At 35.1% G+C, this 14,553-nt stretch overlaps 2 protein-coding genes across 2 annotated transcripts; both read right to left on the bottom strand.

Annotated features, from left to right (window-relative positions):
• Window positions 1-2,335: 2,335 nt before the first annotated feature.
• LOC124896577 lies at window positions 2,336-3,016 on the bottom strand. The gene has a single exon (XM_047408151.1). The coding sequence runs from the start codon at window positions 3,014-3,016 to the stop codon at window positions 2,336-2,338; it is 681 nt and encodes a 226-aa protein (XP_047264107.1).
• Window positions 3,017-9,673: 6,657 nt separating this feature from the next.
• Window positions 9,674-12,790, bottom strand: LOC107864182 (11S globulin seed storage protein Ana o 2.0101). Its single transcript, XM_016710472.2, has 4 exons — window positions 12,385-12,790; window positions 11,450-11,721; window positions 10,445-10,912; window positions 9,674-10,200 (listed from the first exon to the last, which is right to left on the bottom strand). The coding sequence occupies exons 1-4, from the start codon at window positions 12,734-12,736 to the stop codon at window positions 9,766-9,768; spliced, it is 1,527 nt and encodes a 508-aa protein (XP_016565958.1). The 5' UTR covers window positions 12,737-12,790; the 3' UTR covers window positions 9,674-9,765.
• Between the last annotated feature and the right edge of the window lie 1,763 nt (window positions 12,791-14,553).

The raw sequence follows: 14,553 nt of genomic DNA, 5'->3' as shown, positions 1-14,553 counted from the left end.
GCAAATTCCGGTATAAATAAAATAAAAAATTAATTCCATATAAATAAGACCAATACACGTACTTGAATACGCCAATACATGTACTTGAATACGGGGTGTTACAAAATAGAATCTCGAATCTCTTGTGAGCTTGTTAAGAGTTTTTGGATATTTCATCATATGCTTGGAGCACGATCGTGGAAAAGAGCAGTGAGAGGTGTCTGTATTTATTGTCCGAGATGTAGCAAGTGCATCGATAGAACTGCATTCTAGGCGTATACTGATAAATGTGATAAGAAGAGAGCTGATATGGTGACTCCCCTTCGTACATACTTCATACTTACATACTTGCTGCATTGCCCATACTGAAATTCCTCCGCCAGATCCATGTGTTGGTACACCTCGTTGATGGCTCTCGAAGTTTTTCAGGCAATGATAAGCTCAACATCTATGGGTTGGGTGGTGATATTCGGTCCTTTAATTTGAGTGTGTCCTTGCGGAATTGTTAGCTCTATAAATGGTGGCTCCTACTTGTAGAATGGACATAACAAAAATATCTTCTTCCATTCTTCTCAATGAATTCTCTCTATTCCTTGCATTAGTTTTACTTCTCTGAAAGTTAATATGTCCGGTAATCAAAACGGGTGCTTTGCACTAGAAATCTCTTAAGTTTCTATGCAGTGTTATCAAGTCACAAAGCTTGTAAGCTCGATCATGGCGGAAGGGACTACAGCTGCATCTCAATTAATGGCGGAAATTGATCACAATCATGTTATGTACCTGCAAGCATTGGATACTCATGGTGGAGCTGGCTGTATCGCATGGTTGGAACATGTTTCAGATGGATGTTTACAATACTCTTTTGCAAGGAGACCTTGACAAAAAAGTGTATTTGCAATTTACCCCAAGGGTTTAGTAGACGGGGAGTTCAAGAATGAAGTACGCAAGCTCAAGAAGTCATTTATGGCCTAAAACATGCTTCAAGACAATGGAACATTAAGCTCACTGAGGCTCTTTTATCATCAGGTTTTACACAGAGTAACCATGACTGTTTTCTATTTACCATGGAGCAGGGGTCTGGTATAGTGATCATATTAGTCTATACAGATGATTTGCTTATTACTGAGAGCAGTAGGTGCTTGAGTGATCAATCCAAGGCCATAAAAGATTTAGGAATATTTTCTGGGAATTGAAATACTCAGGTCCTAAAAGGGTGTTCTACTGAACTAAAGAAAGTACATCTAGGAACTCATATCCGAGATGGGCTTTGGAGGTGCCAAACCAGCCACTACACCCGTTGAAGTAAACCAGAAGTTGATTACTCATGAATATGATGTTGCAGTAGGCAGTATAGGTGATGAAATATTTACAGATGTTACTGCTCACCAAAGGCTCATTGGTAAGCTGTCGTATATGTGACAATTACTAGACCAGATATTGGCTATGCAGTACAAACTCTAAGCCAATTCATGCAACAGCTAAAGGAGTGTGAGATATCTGAAGTCTGCTCCTGGCCAAGGTATTTTGTTACAGCCACACCCTGCTCAAGCACTTACATGTTCGTGTGGCTAAGACTGGACAGCCTGCTCTAATACTAGAAAATCGGTAGCAGCTTTTGTAATCCAATTCGGTGACTCTTTGGTTTCATGGAAGTCTAAAAAACAAGCTACAATATCTAGAAGTTCAGCCGAGGCTGAATATAGAAGCATGACTGCAGCAGTGGCAGAGATTGACTATCGGGTTTGTTTAAGGAGTCAAGTGTTGTAATTCAGCAACCAATATGCATCCACAGCGATAGCAAGGCTGCCATGCAAATCACACAAAATCCTATCCTTCATGAGCGTACGAAGCAAATCGAAATAGATGGTCATTTCATTCGTGATAAGATTAAATGGAAATAGATGTTCATTTCATTCATTCTATAGATTCCATCTTAAGAATATATAGACTATCATAGCCAGAAGCAAATGATCTAAAATCTCTCATCTTAAAACCTTGTAACACGTTTGAATCTATGAAAGAAAACCAGTACAAGTTTTATCATAATCATTTATTCATAACAACCAAGAAAAATAATCAATGTTACTAAATACAATTCTTAATCAATGTTTACTAAATACAATTCTTGAAATTAAAAATAAAACATAAAAAACATTCCCACACAACCTAAGTTTCATATCCACTTTAATAGATACTCTTTCAAACCAAATCAAATAGAAAATCAATTCAATTCACTTTCTCCCCCTTCAAAAATAGGGAAATAAGGAATTAAATCAGAAAATCAAAACCTGTACTTAAACTTTTGAAAAAAAATCAACAACAATAGTGACCAAAAATAATAATTTCTTTTTTCTATTTAAGCACCTCTAGCCAACATTTCTTGAAAATCAATAATGGATTGTTGTCTTTCAAGCTCCATATCTTCACGAAACTTAGATATAAATTCTTCAGCTCTTCTATCCACTCCATTTATATGCGGCGTTGAAGGAGTTCTCCATTCATCAATATTAGTAATATTATTATCACATGTTCTATAACAATAATTACTACCACTCTCAATTACCTTACCCTTTTTCAATGCACTATTTTGCTCAATACACCTCATAATAATCTCTTTCTCTTCTTGATCCAATTTGCTTCCACTGCTCGAACCAACAAATTCTTCAGTTTGAGGCGCGGGTATCTTACTAGAGTTATGGTTTTGCCATGCTGGTTCAACTGTAGGTTTAGGAAAGAGCTGGTCCACGTATATAGGCGAAGTATATTTTTTATGACATTGCTTGTATTGGTAGTAATTATGGTAAAAAGTGCGACGTGTACGTGGTGGTGATGATGAAGAACGATTGATCAACGAGTAGAATTTTTGAGTAATAATAGGGAAAATATAGTTGTAAGCTCTAATGCAAAGGTTTTTGGAAATTTTGATAGCTTTTGAAAGCTTGAGTTTGTGTAATCTTGATTGTAATTTGTTGGTGAAATTCTTCCATGCTTTTTTAGTTGGTAGAATAAGTTTTTTTCCTAAGTTGAAATTTGACATTCAATTTGGGATTTTGAGTGGAAATTAAATGGTGGGATTTGTTTCTTTGATATGAAGAGGATTGAGAGAAAAAATAGTTGAAGATTTGGAATTTATTTTGTAGTTGTGTGTGTGTGTACAGATGTATTGAAATGTTAGGCTGGATGGTTCCTTGAACCTTTTGGTCATGTCACATTCTTTTCTTCACATGATTTCTTTTATCACCTTTTTTGGTTTTTTTCTAAGAAAGGGATCAAAGACTATAGATTGGAAACCTAAATATAAAGAAAGCAAAAGATGTTCTCTTTGAAAATTTTATGTTTAGGTATGTCTAACTTTTCGGTTTTGAAATCTTGAGTCTTAAGTTTTGTGCTTAATTTATTGAGAAAAATTAAAAGAAATTAAGAAAAAGAGAAAAAGAAGTGTAAATTGATTAGGAGGTTGTAGTGGATTTCTTTGGTGGCAGGTCAATAGAGTAGGGCATTTTTGCCCCCACAAAATGCCTCTTTCACTAAGAAAGGTGCACATTGATTGTTGATACCAAGTTGGGGCGAAAAGGATAGGACTTTTCCAATTAATTAGAAGTTTTGGATTCGAATTATAAATATAAAAGAAATCTTGTTAGAAAGTATTTTTTTTAAATTATGGGCTTTATGCAACGAGAATTTGAATTAATCAAAATTTTAGTGTGACTATCGAACATCAAAGAAAAAAACCCTTAAAAAAGAAAAAAAATAACAAGGAGACGTTTGAACATGAATTGCGTCTTTAATATTGGAAATTAACAAAAATGTTAGTAATTGAAATTAAGGTGAAAATAGTATTCCTAAGTAAAAGTTATATTTGAACATGACTAGAGAATAGAGGTTTCATGAGAGAAATTTTGGAAAGACTTGGAAAATTCTTAAAGCTTATTTTTCTAACTTCAAAATTTATATTTCAAGTTTAAAGTTAAAATAATTGGATCAATTTGATTAACAAATATTTATTTAAAATAATCTCTGAATTGTTAGAGTTGTGATCCGAATTTTGTTGATCCGGCTCAAAAAGTTTCGCGGTGCGACTCATGTTTGTGATATGGACCTTTGTGTTTTCGGGCTTGAGACTTATTTTTATGCACTTATTATATAAGTGCAATTAGTGGGTCTATTTTCATCATTCAGAAAATTCATCCTTCTCCACATTGTACTCTTTCTCCATTACAGTGAAACCTCCCCCGCCTCTCCCCATGCTTTTTCCCGCAAGGGTTTCTACGTAAATCTTGTGTGTTGTTCTTGTTTATTATTTTACTTGTGGTTTGCTTAATCCGTCTGAATCATAACAAACTGGTATCAGAGACTGTTTGATTGTTTTCTCGGGGATGGCAACCATGAAGTATGATATTCCGCTATTGGATCGCAACACCAGATTTTCGTTATGGCAGGTTAAGATGCGGGTTGTACTCGTGCATATGGATTTGGACGATGATCTATTAGGGTTTGATAAGATGCCCTCATCATAGATGGACGAGGACAAACAACGTACGGATCGAAAGGCTCTATCTCAGATCCACCTTTATTTATCCAATTAGATTCAATAGGATGTTTTGAAGGAGATTACTGCCACTGTGTTGTGGCTAAAATTGAAATCGTTGTGTATGACGAAGAGCCTAAAAAGTAAGTTACATCTCAAACAATGAATTTATTCTCATCACATGTCTGAGGGTGCATCCTTGGAGGATCACCTATCTGTATTTAAGAAAATTGTCTCTGATTTAGAGACTCTGGAGATTAAGTACGATGAGAAAGATCTAGGGTTGATTTTATTGTGTTCGCTGCCTGTATCATACATGACCTTCAGGGATACGATTTTATATAGACGTAATACCCTGACCATAGATGAAGTCTATGATGCGTTGTTCTCTAAGGAGAAGATGAAGCATCTTGCGAATGGATCGGAGAATCAAGGAGATGGTCTTATTGTTCGAGGAAGGAATCGTGAGAGGAACTCTAGGGTGAAGATAGAAACATATCAAAATCCAGAAACAGAAATGAAACCTGTAATTACTGCAAGAAAAAGGGTCACATCAAATTCGAGTGTAGGAAGTTACAGAATAGAGAGAAAAAAGAAGCTCCAAAATTGAAGAAAAATTAACTAGAGAAGTTCGGTGAAGCTAGTTTTGTTGAAAATGGTGGTAGTGATGGAGAACTCTTAGTTGTTTTTTATGGTAACTCCAAAAACAGTAAGGATTGGATTCTTGATTCAGCTTGCACGTTTCATATGTGTCGCAATCGAAATTGGTTTGCAACATATGAAACAGTCTCTAAAGGTGTTGTTTTGATTGGAAATAACACACCTTGCAAGACAACTAGTATTGGAACAATCAGAATTAAGATGTTTGATGGGGTTATGAGGACACTTAGTGATGTGCAGTATGTCCCAGACCTGAAGAGAAATCTTATTTTCTTGAGTACTCTTGATTCAAACGAATATAGGTACACTGGTGAAGGTAGAGTCCTGAAGGTTACTAAAAGTTCTCTTGTTGTGATGAAGGGATAGAGAAAGTCTGCAAATTTGTATGTCTTGCAAGGCTCTACTGTTACAAGTGATACAGTTATTTCTACCTTCTCTCTATTAGAAAGTGATATTGCTAAACTTTGGTATATGCGCCTGGGCATATGAGTGAACGGGATGGCTGAACTAAGCAGGAGAGGACTTCTTGATTGGTAGAGTATTACCAAATGAGAGTTCTGTGAGCACTACATTTTCGAGAAGCAAAAGAGAGTCAGATTTACTAAAGACATCCAATCAACTAAGGGCACACTTGATTACATTCATTCTGATCTCTGGGGTCCTGCTAGAGTACCTTCTAGAGGAGACGCTAATTACTTGTTGACTATTATTGATGACTACTTCAGAAAAGTTTGGGCGTTCTTTTTGAAGCAAAAGAATAATGTGTTGCCTACTTTCAAGGAGTGAAAGACGATGATTGAAAAACAGACAGGGAAGCATGTAAAACGCCTTTGGACCAATAATGGTTTAGAGATCTGTTATAATGAATTTCCTACTTCAAATCAGAAGGAATTGTAAGACACTTGACAGTTCGTCATACTCTGCAGCAGAATGGTGTGACTGAACGAATGAATAGGACTATAATGGAGAAGGTGCGTTGTATGCTCTCTAATGTTGGTTTACCCAAGTCTTTTTGGGCTGAAGCTGTTTTCACAACTTGTTTTTTTATTAACCGTTCTTCCTTAGTCGCGATTGATAAAAAGACTCCACAAGAGGTATGGTCTGATACTTCTGCTAGTTATTCTGATTTGAGGATATTTGGATGTCCTGCGTATGATCATGTTGATAATGAAAAGTTGGAGCCTAAATCTGTCAGATGCTTATTTATGGATTATAGGCTTGGTGTTAAAGGTTATAAACTTTGGTGTCCAAAAAGCAGAAAGGTTATAATTAGCAAGGATGTTGTGTTTGATGAAACTGCCATGTTTCGGGCTCCCTCCGAATCTAGTGCTTCACCTTCAGATGAGCTTAGTGACATAAATCAGCAAAATTCAAGCACTTATGTTGAATTGTAGATTGGAGCAGAGTCTACACCAGTGTCTACTTCTTAGTCTAGCCCGAAGATACAGAGTGGTACTATTTCTCCTTCACCACCAATGACGCCACAATATTCTATTGCTAAAGACAGGCCTAGAAGAGATATTAGACCTCTTCAGAAGTATGCTGAAGCTGATTTGGTTGCTTATACATTGAATGTAGCAGAAGGTATTGATTCCGATGAAGAACCTTCCTCTTACTCAGAGGCAGTTAGTTATGATAATTCTGGTCGATGGATGATTGCTATGCAAGAGGAAATGAAATCACTTCATAAGAATGACACATGAGATTCGGTGAGATTGCCTAAAAATAAGAAAATTATCTGTTGAGAGTGGTTATTCAAAAAGAAAGAAGAAACATCGGGAGTTGAAGATGCTAGGTACAAAGCAAGACTAGTTGCTAAAGGTTACAGTCAGGTTCCAAGTGTTGACTTCACAAATGTGTTTTCTCCAGTTATAAGGCATAGTTCGATTCGATCCTTGCTTGGTATTGTGGACATGCATGATCTTAAACTTGAGCAGTTTGATATCAAAACTGCATTCTTACATGGAGAATTTGAGGAGGATATCTATATGCAGCAACCAAAGGGCTTTATAGTCTCAAGAAAGGAGGATTATGTATGTTTGCTGAAAAAGTCTCTTTATGGCTTAAAGTTGTTATAAGAGGTTTGACTCTTTTATGACCTCTCATGATTATATGTTTCAGAGGAGTAGCTATGATAGTTGTGTCTACTCCAAGGAGGTAAGTGATGGTTTATTCGTGTATCTTCTCTTGTATGTTGATGATATGTTGATTACAACAAAGGATATGAGAGAGATAATAAAAGTCAAAGACCAACTCAATAAGGAGTTTGAGATGAAGGATCTAGGAGCAGCAAAGCAGATCCTTGGCATGGAAATTATGTGGGATAGAGAGAAGTATAAGTTATACTTGAGTCAGAAAAGGTATATTGAGAAAGTGTTTCACAGGTTCAATATGCAAAATGCCAAACCTATAAGTACTCCATTGACAGCTCACTTCAAACTCTCGACCACTTTATCTCCAAAAATAGATGATGAATATGACTATATATCTCGAGTTCCATACTCTAGCACCGTTGGGTCTCTTATTTATGCGATAGTGTGTTCCCGACCAGATTTATCTTATGGCGTAAGTGCAGTTAGCAGATACATGGAAAATCTTGGCAAAGAACATTGAAAAGTAGTTCAGTAGATTTTCAGATACTTGCATGGATCTGATGATATTTGTTTGTAGTTTGGGCGAAATAGAGATGGAGTAATCGGGTATGTTGATTCTGATTTTGTAGGAGATCATGATAAAGGAGGTCCCTTACAGACTATGTTTTTACCATTGGTGGTTGTACTATTAGTTGAAAAGCCATTTTACAGACTACAATTGCTTTGTCAACTACTGAGGCAGAGTACATAGCTATTACATAGGCTTTCAAAGAAGCTATTTGGTTGAAGGGTCTGTTTGGTGAACTTAGCAAAGACTTACAGATTACTATAGTCTTTTGCGATAGTCAGAGTACTATCTTCCTTATGAAAGATTAGATGTTTCATGAGAGGACAAAGTACATTGATGTTCGATATCATTTTATGCGTGAAATTATTGCTCGTGGTGATATTGTGGTGAGCAAGATTAGTACTCATGATAATCCTGTTGATATGATGACTAATCCTGCTGATATGATGACTAAGACACTACCAAGTGTCAAGTTTGAACATTGCTTGGACTTGGTTAGTATTAGCTGTTGAGATGTGTCCTTATGGGCTTTTGTGGAAGAGGTAGAGAGTTTGTCTTGGAATGGATTTGAGTTTTGAACTAGAATTCATGTCAAGGTGGAGATTGTTAGAGTTGTGACCCAAATTTTGTTGATCCGGCCCTGTTAGTTTCGCGGTGCGACCCATGTTTGTGGTATGGACCTTTATGTTTTTGGGCCTAGGATATATTTGTACGCATGTATTATATAAGTGCAATTTAGTGGGTCTATTTTCATCATTCAGAAAATTCAGCGTTCTCCACATTGTACTCTTTCTCCATTATAGTGAAACCTCCTCTGCCTCTGCCCGTGATTTTTCCCGCTAGGATTTCCACGTAAATCTTGTATGTTGTTCTTGTTTATTATTTTACTTGTGATTTGCTTAATCCGTCCGAATCATAACATGAATATTATTTTTAAGAAAATGAGATAAGATACTGGCATACTGCCAACGGGGTATATTTTCCTTCATCTGATGGAAATTGAATTCTATGAAGAAACAAATTATATTTCGATCCTCAGTGTACATTATAAAGCCCCTTTACAATAAGTTTATTCCCTTATCGAACATTATGCTTTCCAACTCCTTATTAGACCATCAAACAACTTGCAAACACCACTAAATTACATAATATATTCACTCAAATACTCTCTCTAATCATACATTGATCATGAAAATTAAACAAGTAAATTTCATGGTTGGGTATTACATTATTTAAGCTAATTGATATTTTTTTATGTGTCCACATCTTATCTTAGTAAATTTGTGTACAAGATGTGACATGTTCAATTCCTACTTGTAAAGATGAGAATGTGCACTCTAACCTGACTTTACAGTTCAATGATCATATGAGGTCGAGGCTCACTGGACCCACCATTCCAATTTACAATCCACTCCCTGGAATACTTTAAGACTTTATTTAATTTATACCTAATTTTAAAATATTTTTGCAAGATTATTTATTTTGAAATAACTTTAAACGTATCGTGTTATAAATTGATACAAACATTTAAAGTTTCATGTGGTTGAAGTTTAGGTATTTTAACCGATAATTCAAGTAGTTTATCGAGGGGTGATCAAACATTAACTCTATACCTTACTTCGCCATGAAGAATTTGCATTACATAACTTGGCCCTCAAATTCAAATGGTCAACAAATTTCTTTTGTACTTAATTTGACTAAATGGAATTGAAAATCTTAACTAGCATATAGAGAATATTAAGCTAAGAAAATGTGGAAAAAATGAACTAGGCAACACAAAAAATTAAAAGACTTGAAAATTCGTATCAATTCAAAACAAACATCGAACTTATTAGAGAGTGCATGCACCACTCAACTCATTTATTCTCATAAACTTCATCAAAAACTCATTTATTCTCTTATAAACATTACATTATTATTGCAAAACACAAACTTAATTAGACTTTTAAGAATGCCTCAACAGCATTTAAAGCATACTCCATTGCCCTAGTTGAATGTCCTGTTGACCTTCTTCCAGCAAAAACAGTTGCTTCCTCCCTATTATACTTCAACCTCCTTGCATCTTGCCTGGAAATTTGATAGGAGTTCATCAACACTTCCTCTGGCATGGCCCGAATAGCCGATAATCGCCCAGCTAACGGGTTTGTCATGGCTTGATCATTGGTCTTGAAGGCAATGTACTCGAGTCCTTGGTCTCCTGCCTTTTTCACTATCGCGAAGTTTTGTGGCACGATGATTATTTGTCCCTCCTTGACCTCGCCATCGAAGACAGAGTTCCCAGCGTCCCCGACCACCTGAAACCGACCATTACCTCGAATGATGTAGATGATGCTGTGGGCATTAGTGTTCCAGTATGGTGCCATCACTGCATTCTGCAAAAAGCAAATGTAATACAATACTCAAGTTAGCTAGGCACATTCCTCAGAAAATTACACAATATATATAGGTCAAAATCTGACTCGCTTATTCAGCTACCCTGTTACCGCAAGTAAGGCGAAGATAGAGGCCTAGATACAAGTTCAGCTAAATTTGATAACTTTTGCTCAAACAGTATAATTGTCGTAAAAAATTATCAAATAGGTATAAATTATTTAACTTAGATTAAATTTGACTTGCCTGGTAAAGGACTCCTCTCTCAGCACTAAGTTGTAGCCAATTGAGGATTGGCAGCTTGTTGCTATTGAGGGTGCTGACGCGTCCTCCACGTGGATTGTACACATCAGCACGGGACGGGCTGCCCAAATTCTCTCTAAGCCTCATGGTGCAAATAGTTTGCTCAAGCCCATTGGGCCGTGGTCTTTCTCTTCCGGGCCTGTAGGGTTGCTCTTGTTCTTCTCGTTCGAATTCCGGGCTGAAAACATCGAACCTCTCGGCCCGAATAATTTGGCCCCTTTGATCTTCGCGGCCTTCTAGCCTCGTGACCAACTCCCGATCCACATTGAAAACCTTCGCGATGACATCTGGATCATATCCATCGAAAAAGTTGCCCGATTGAAGATGTTGTTCGCTTCGACTCTTGATTTCTTCTTCGTACCTACTTCCACTTAGTCCTTTGGGATGTGGATTTCCAGCTAGGAAGAAATGCTGTAAAATATTCAAACTATATTGTTAACGCCACAAAGTAACGGAAAAAAATTATAGAAAATTCGTGATAATAAGTACAAATTTAATATAAAAGTGCTAATATATATGTACGTATATATGTTTATTCTTCCCTAAGTAAAACTTTGAGTAATTATCTTTTGAATGCATATACCATATGCATTTGGTGAATCCTCTTACTAGGAGTACTATTTTTAGACTATATGAGCATTATTTAATGGGCAAGCAGTGTAAATTCCTGAATAATATGTTTAAGTTGGTTCAAAATTCAAATTCAGGTCGACCCAATACTTTGTCTTCAAAAATACTCTATATATAGTCGACTATGTTTCCCAAATAATTTAACACTACTCATTGATTATTACCCCCCTTTCAAAAAATTTGGTACATTTTACATTTGAAAACTATTAATTAGTGACATATAACATGTTTTAACACCACAAACTTAGAAACCTTATTGCCAGAGAATATTTTTTACAATATATACTCGTATAATAGCAAAATTTGAGTATTTCTTACCCTGAATTCAAGGTCTAGCTGATTGATTGGATTGGCAATGTCAAGCAGCGCAACAGTAACAAGGTTTTCTTGGCCATTGTTATACAACCAAAGTGTGAAACCAGCAGGCAATGCTAATACATCACCTTGTCGGAATTGCCTGATTTTCTGATGGCGATCACCGCCATGACTTTCTGCTTCTCTGCTTTGTTCTCCTCTCGTCCTTCTCTCACTTTGTGGTGCTTCAAATGTTTCAGCACATCCTGGTATTACTACTCCCAGCAATCCCCTTCCTTCATTCCACACACACAAAAATTAATTAATTAATGGGGCGCTACGCACAGTCACACTGAAACACATTAAATAAAAATAAGGACAACTTGAGCAGTCAAATTAAGCGACGTCCTCTTCCACTGATGACTATGAGAGTTGACACCTAATGGTTTCTAAAAATAAAATGAAAGGGGGGAGGGAGTACAGAATTCTTATATACATTTATAAATTATTAATTTAAATTGCTGAAATACCTAGAAATCACTTAGAAGTAATTCAACATAAAATAAATTAATTAAGAATAATGATTGACTCATTTCTTTTCATTTTTTGGAGGAGTAGAATGAATAATTAAAAGATCATCTTTTGGAGGAGTATACCAACAACAAAAAAAAAAGTAACATATTCAGTATAATCTGACAAATAGGATCTGATGAGAATAAAATATATGTATAGACCTTATCTCAACATCATTCAAGTAGAAAACTTAATTCTGATAGAAACTCATTAAAAGACTAATCATATAGATAGATAAAGGTAAAACGCAACATAATAGAGATTTGTTCACGTGATAAGCACTCTTCATCTTCAGTTTTAAAATTGTGAGTTCAAATCGAGCAAATACAAAATAGACGTTCTTAGCAGGAGAATTAAAAAAAAAAAAAAAAGGGTAAGATGCAAACCTTGGACAATGTAGATTAGTTGAGGAGCATTATTATAATGAGGCAATAGTAACCCTTGAGGTTGAATATTATTTCTAACAGCAGCAACTCCGGCGCATTCAAATTCCTCCGAGTCCCGTTCCCAGAACTCGGTGGTCCCAGCCTCCGAGTCAAACTTACGTGTCGGTTCCCGAGCATTAAGGCTTTGGATCTGACAGTCAGTTTTGGCTCGGGCGGGCCGGTGTTGCTGCTGTTGTTGAAGCTTCTCCCACAAGAAGCTTTGTTGTTGCTCTATTTGGGAGAAGCAACAACTAAACAAAAGAAAAAAACACATGAGAAGAGAGAGAAGAGAGCGTTTTTTTACTATTTCCATTTTCGAGCGGTGATATATTATAAGGTGATGGTGTGAAGAGAAAAGTGTAATTGGGATTTGGTATTTGTAGAAGTAGCGGGGTTAATTTGGATTCGACACGTAAAATGTTGTGGTGAGACATATGTTTTGATTTTTTCTGCATGGATATGCATTAATTTACAAAAAGTTCTCGACACCTAATAAGTTAGTAAGCTGAAATGTGGCAAATATTTGCTGAAGAAAGTGGTGGGATTTGTGTTTGTGTTTGCATGGGTTTTTGTTTTGATGTAGAGCACACAGAAGGAGATGTGCTGTAAATGCATGTGTCCTTTTTGAGGACTAAATACGTAAATTCATTTTAAATAGTTAGATTTTTAGCTTTGAATTTATTATAATTTTGGAATTATGGATGTGTATCTATTATAGTACTTTAGTACTCTTTTCGTCTAAGTGGTTTGTCAAGATTTATTGCCTACTTTTTTTATATTTCTTTAGTTACAACTTTTCACGTAACATGTGACCACAATATTATAGAATATTTGATACATTCTACGTGTTTTTAGTTTAAGACTATATGCATGATTAAAAAATCTTCTTTTCTTGTTTCAACTCGATTAAATTCAGACATACAAATTAAAACAAAGGTACAATACAAGAATGTGTCCTTTAATTTTACCTCTGACATTTATGTCTTCTAATTTTGGTTGTGCACAAGTAGATACTTAAATTTGTATAAAGTTGAACAAGTAAATAGATGCATCCTACATAACAATTCACGTGAGATTGCCATGTAGATGTCACACAGATGCCATGAAGGACGCTTGTACCTACTTATTTAAATTTATATAAGTTTAAGTGTCTACTCATGCATGTCAAAAATAAAAGGCGTAGATACCTACTGATGTCAAATTAAAAGGCATGATTATATATTAGGGAAAATGACACCTATAACACTTTTTAAAATAAATAGCCCAAGTTTGATATCTTTCCAAAAAGTGAACAGTCGGGGACACTATTTCTACTTTATAGTCATTTCCTAATTTGGGTCATTTTAGCCCACGTAGTTCAGATACAGTCCATATACAATATTGATACAGTCCATATACAATATTGATACAATTTTCAACTTGGGTCATTCGGCCCTTTTAAAAACATTTTTGTTTTTTTTTTTGCTATAAATTTTTTAATTGGAAAAATATTCTGCTTTTTTTATTATCTAGAAATAATAATTAAATATAATTATATAAAAACGATATAATTATTATATAGAATATGTATCTATATAAGATATATCTATCAAATATGTATATGTATAAAATATATATAAAAAAATATATAGAAAGTGTATAAAAATTATATAATTGTTTTATAAAATGTGTAAAAAAAAAATACAATTATTATATAAATTGTGTATCAAAACTGTATAATTTTCGTATGGAATATTTATATGTATAAGATATGTAAATTGCATAGAAGGTGTATAGAAACAACATAGAACAGACCAACAAATTGAAATAGCTAGAAAGTAAAATTTAAATTTCAAGACCATTTTCGTAAAAATACTTTAATTTGAAGTGCCGTTTCTGTCCTTTCCCCAGCCTAAAATAAAGGAAGCAATAATTTTTGTGGATTTTTATACATGCATTTATGCACCACTTTTAAAATTACTAAATTCTTTAATTCCGTCAAATTCACATGGTCAACAAACTTCTTTTGTAGTACTTAATATGACTAGATGGAATTGAAAATCTTAACTAGTATATAGAGAATATTAATTTGCTTTCTAGTACTTAGCAAAAGATGGTTTTAAAGTGGATGTCAAACTAAGAAAATGTGGA

This window comes from Capsicum annuum, chromosome 3, assembly GCF_002878395.1.
Source record: "Capsicum annuum cultivar UCD-10X-F1 chromosome 3, UCD10Xv1.1, whole genome shotgun sequence".
NCBI classification, from domain to species: Eukaryota; Viridiplantae; Streptophyta; class Magnoliopsida; order Solanales; family Solanaceae; genus Capsicum; species Capsicum annuum.
Note: the sequence above shows the minus strand (reverse complement) of the source record. Positions and strands in the feature narration are given on the sequence as shown.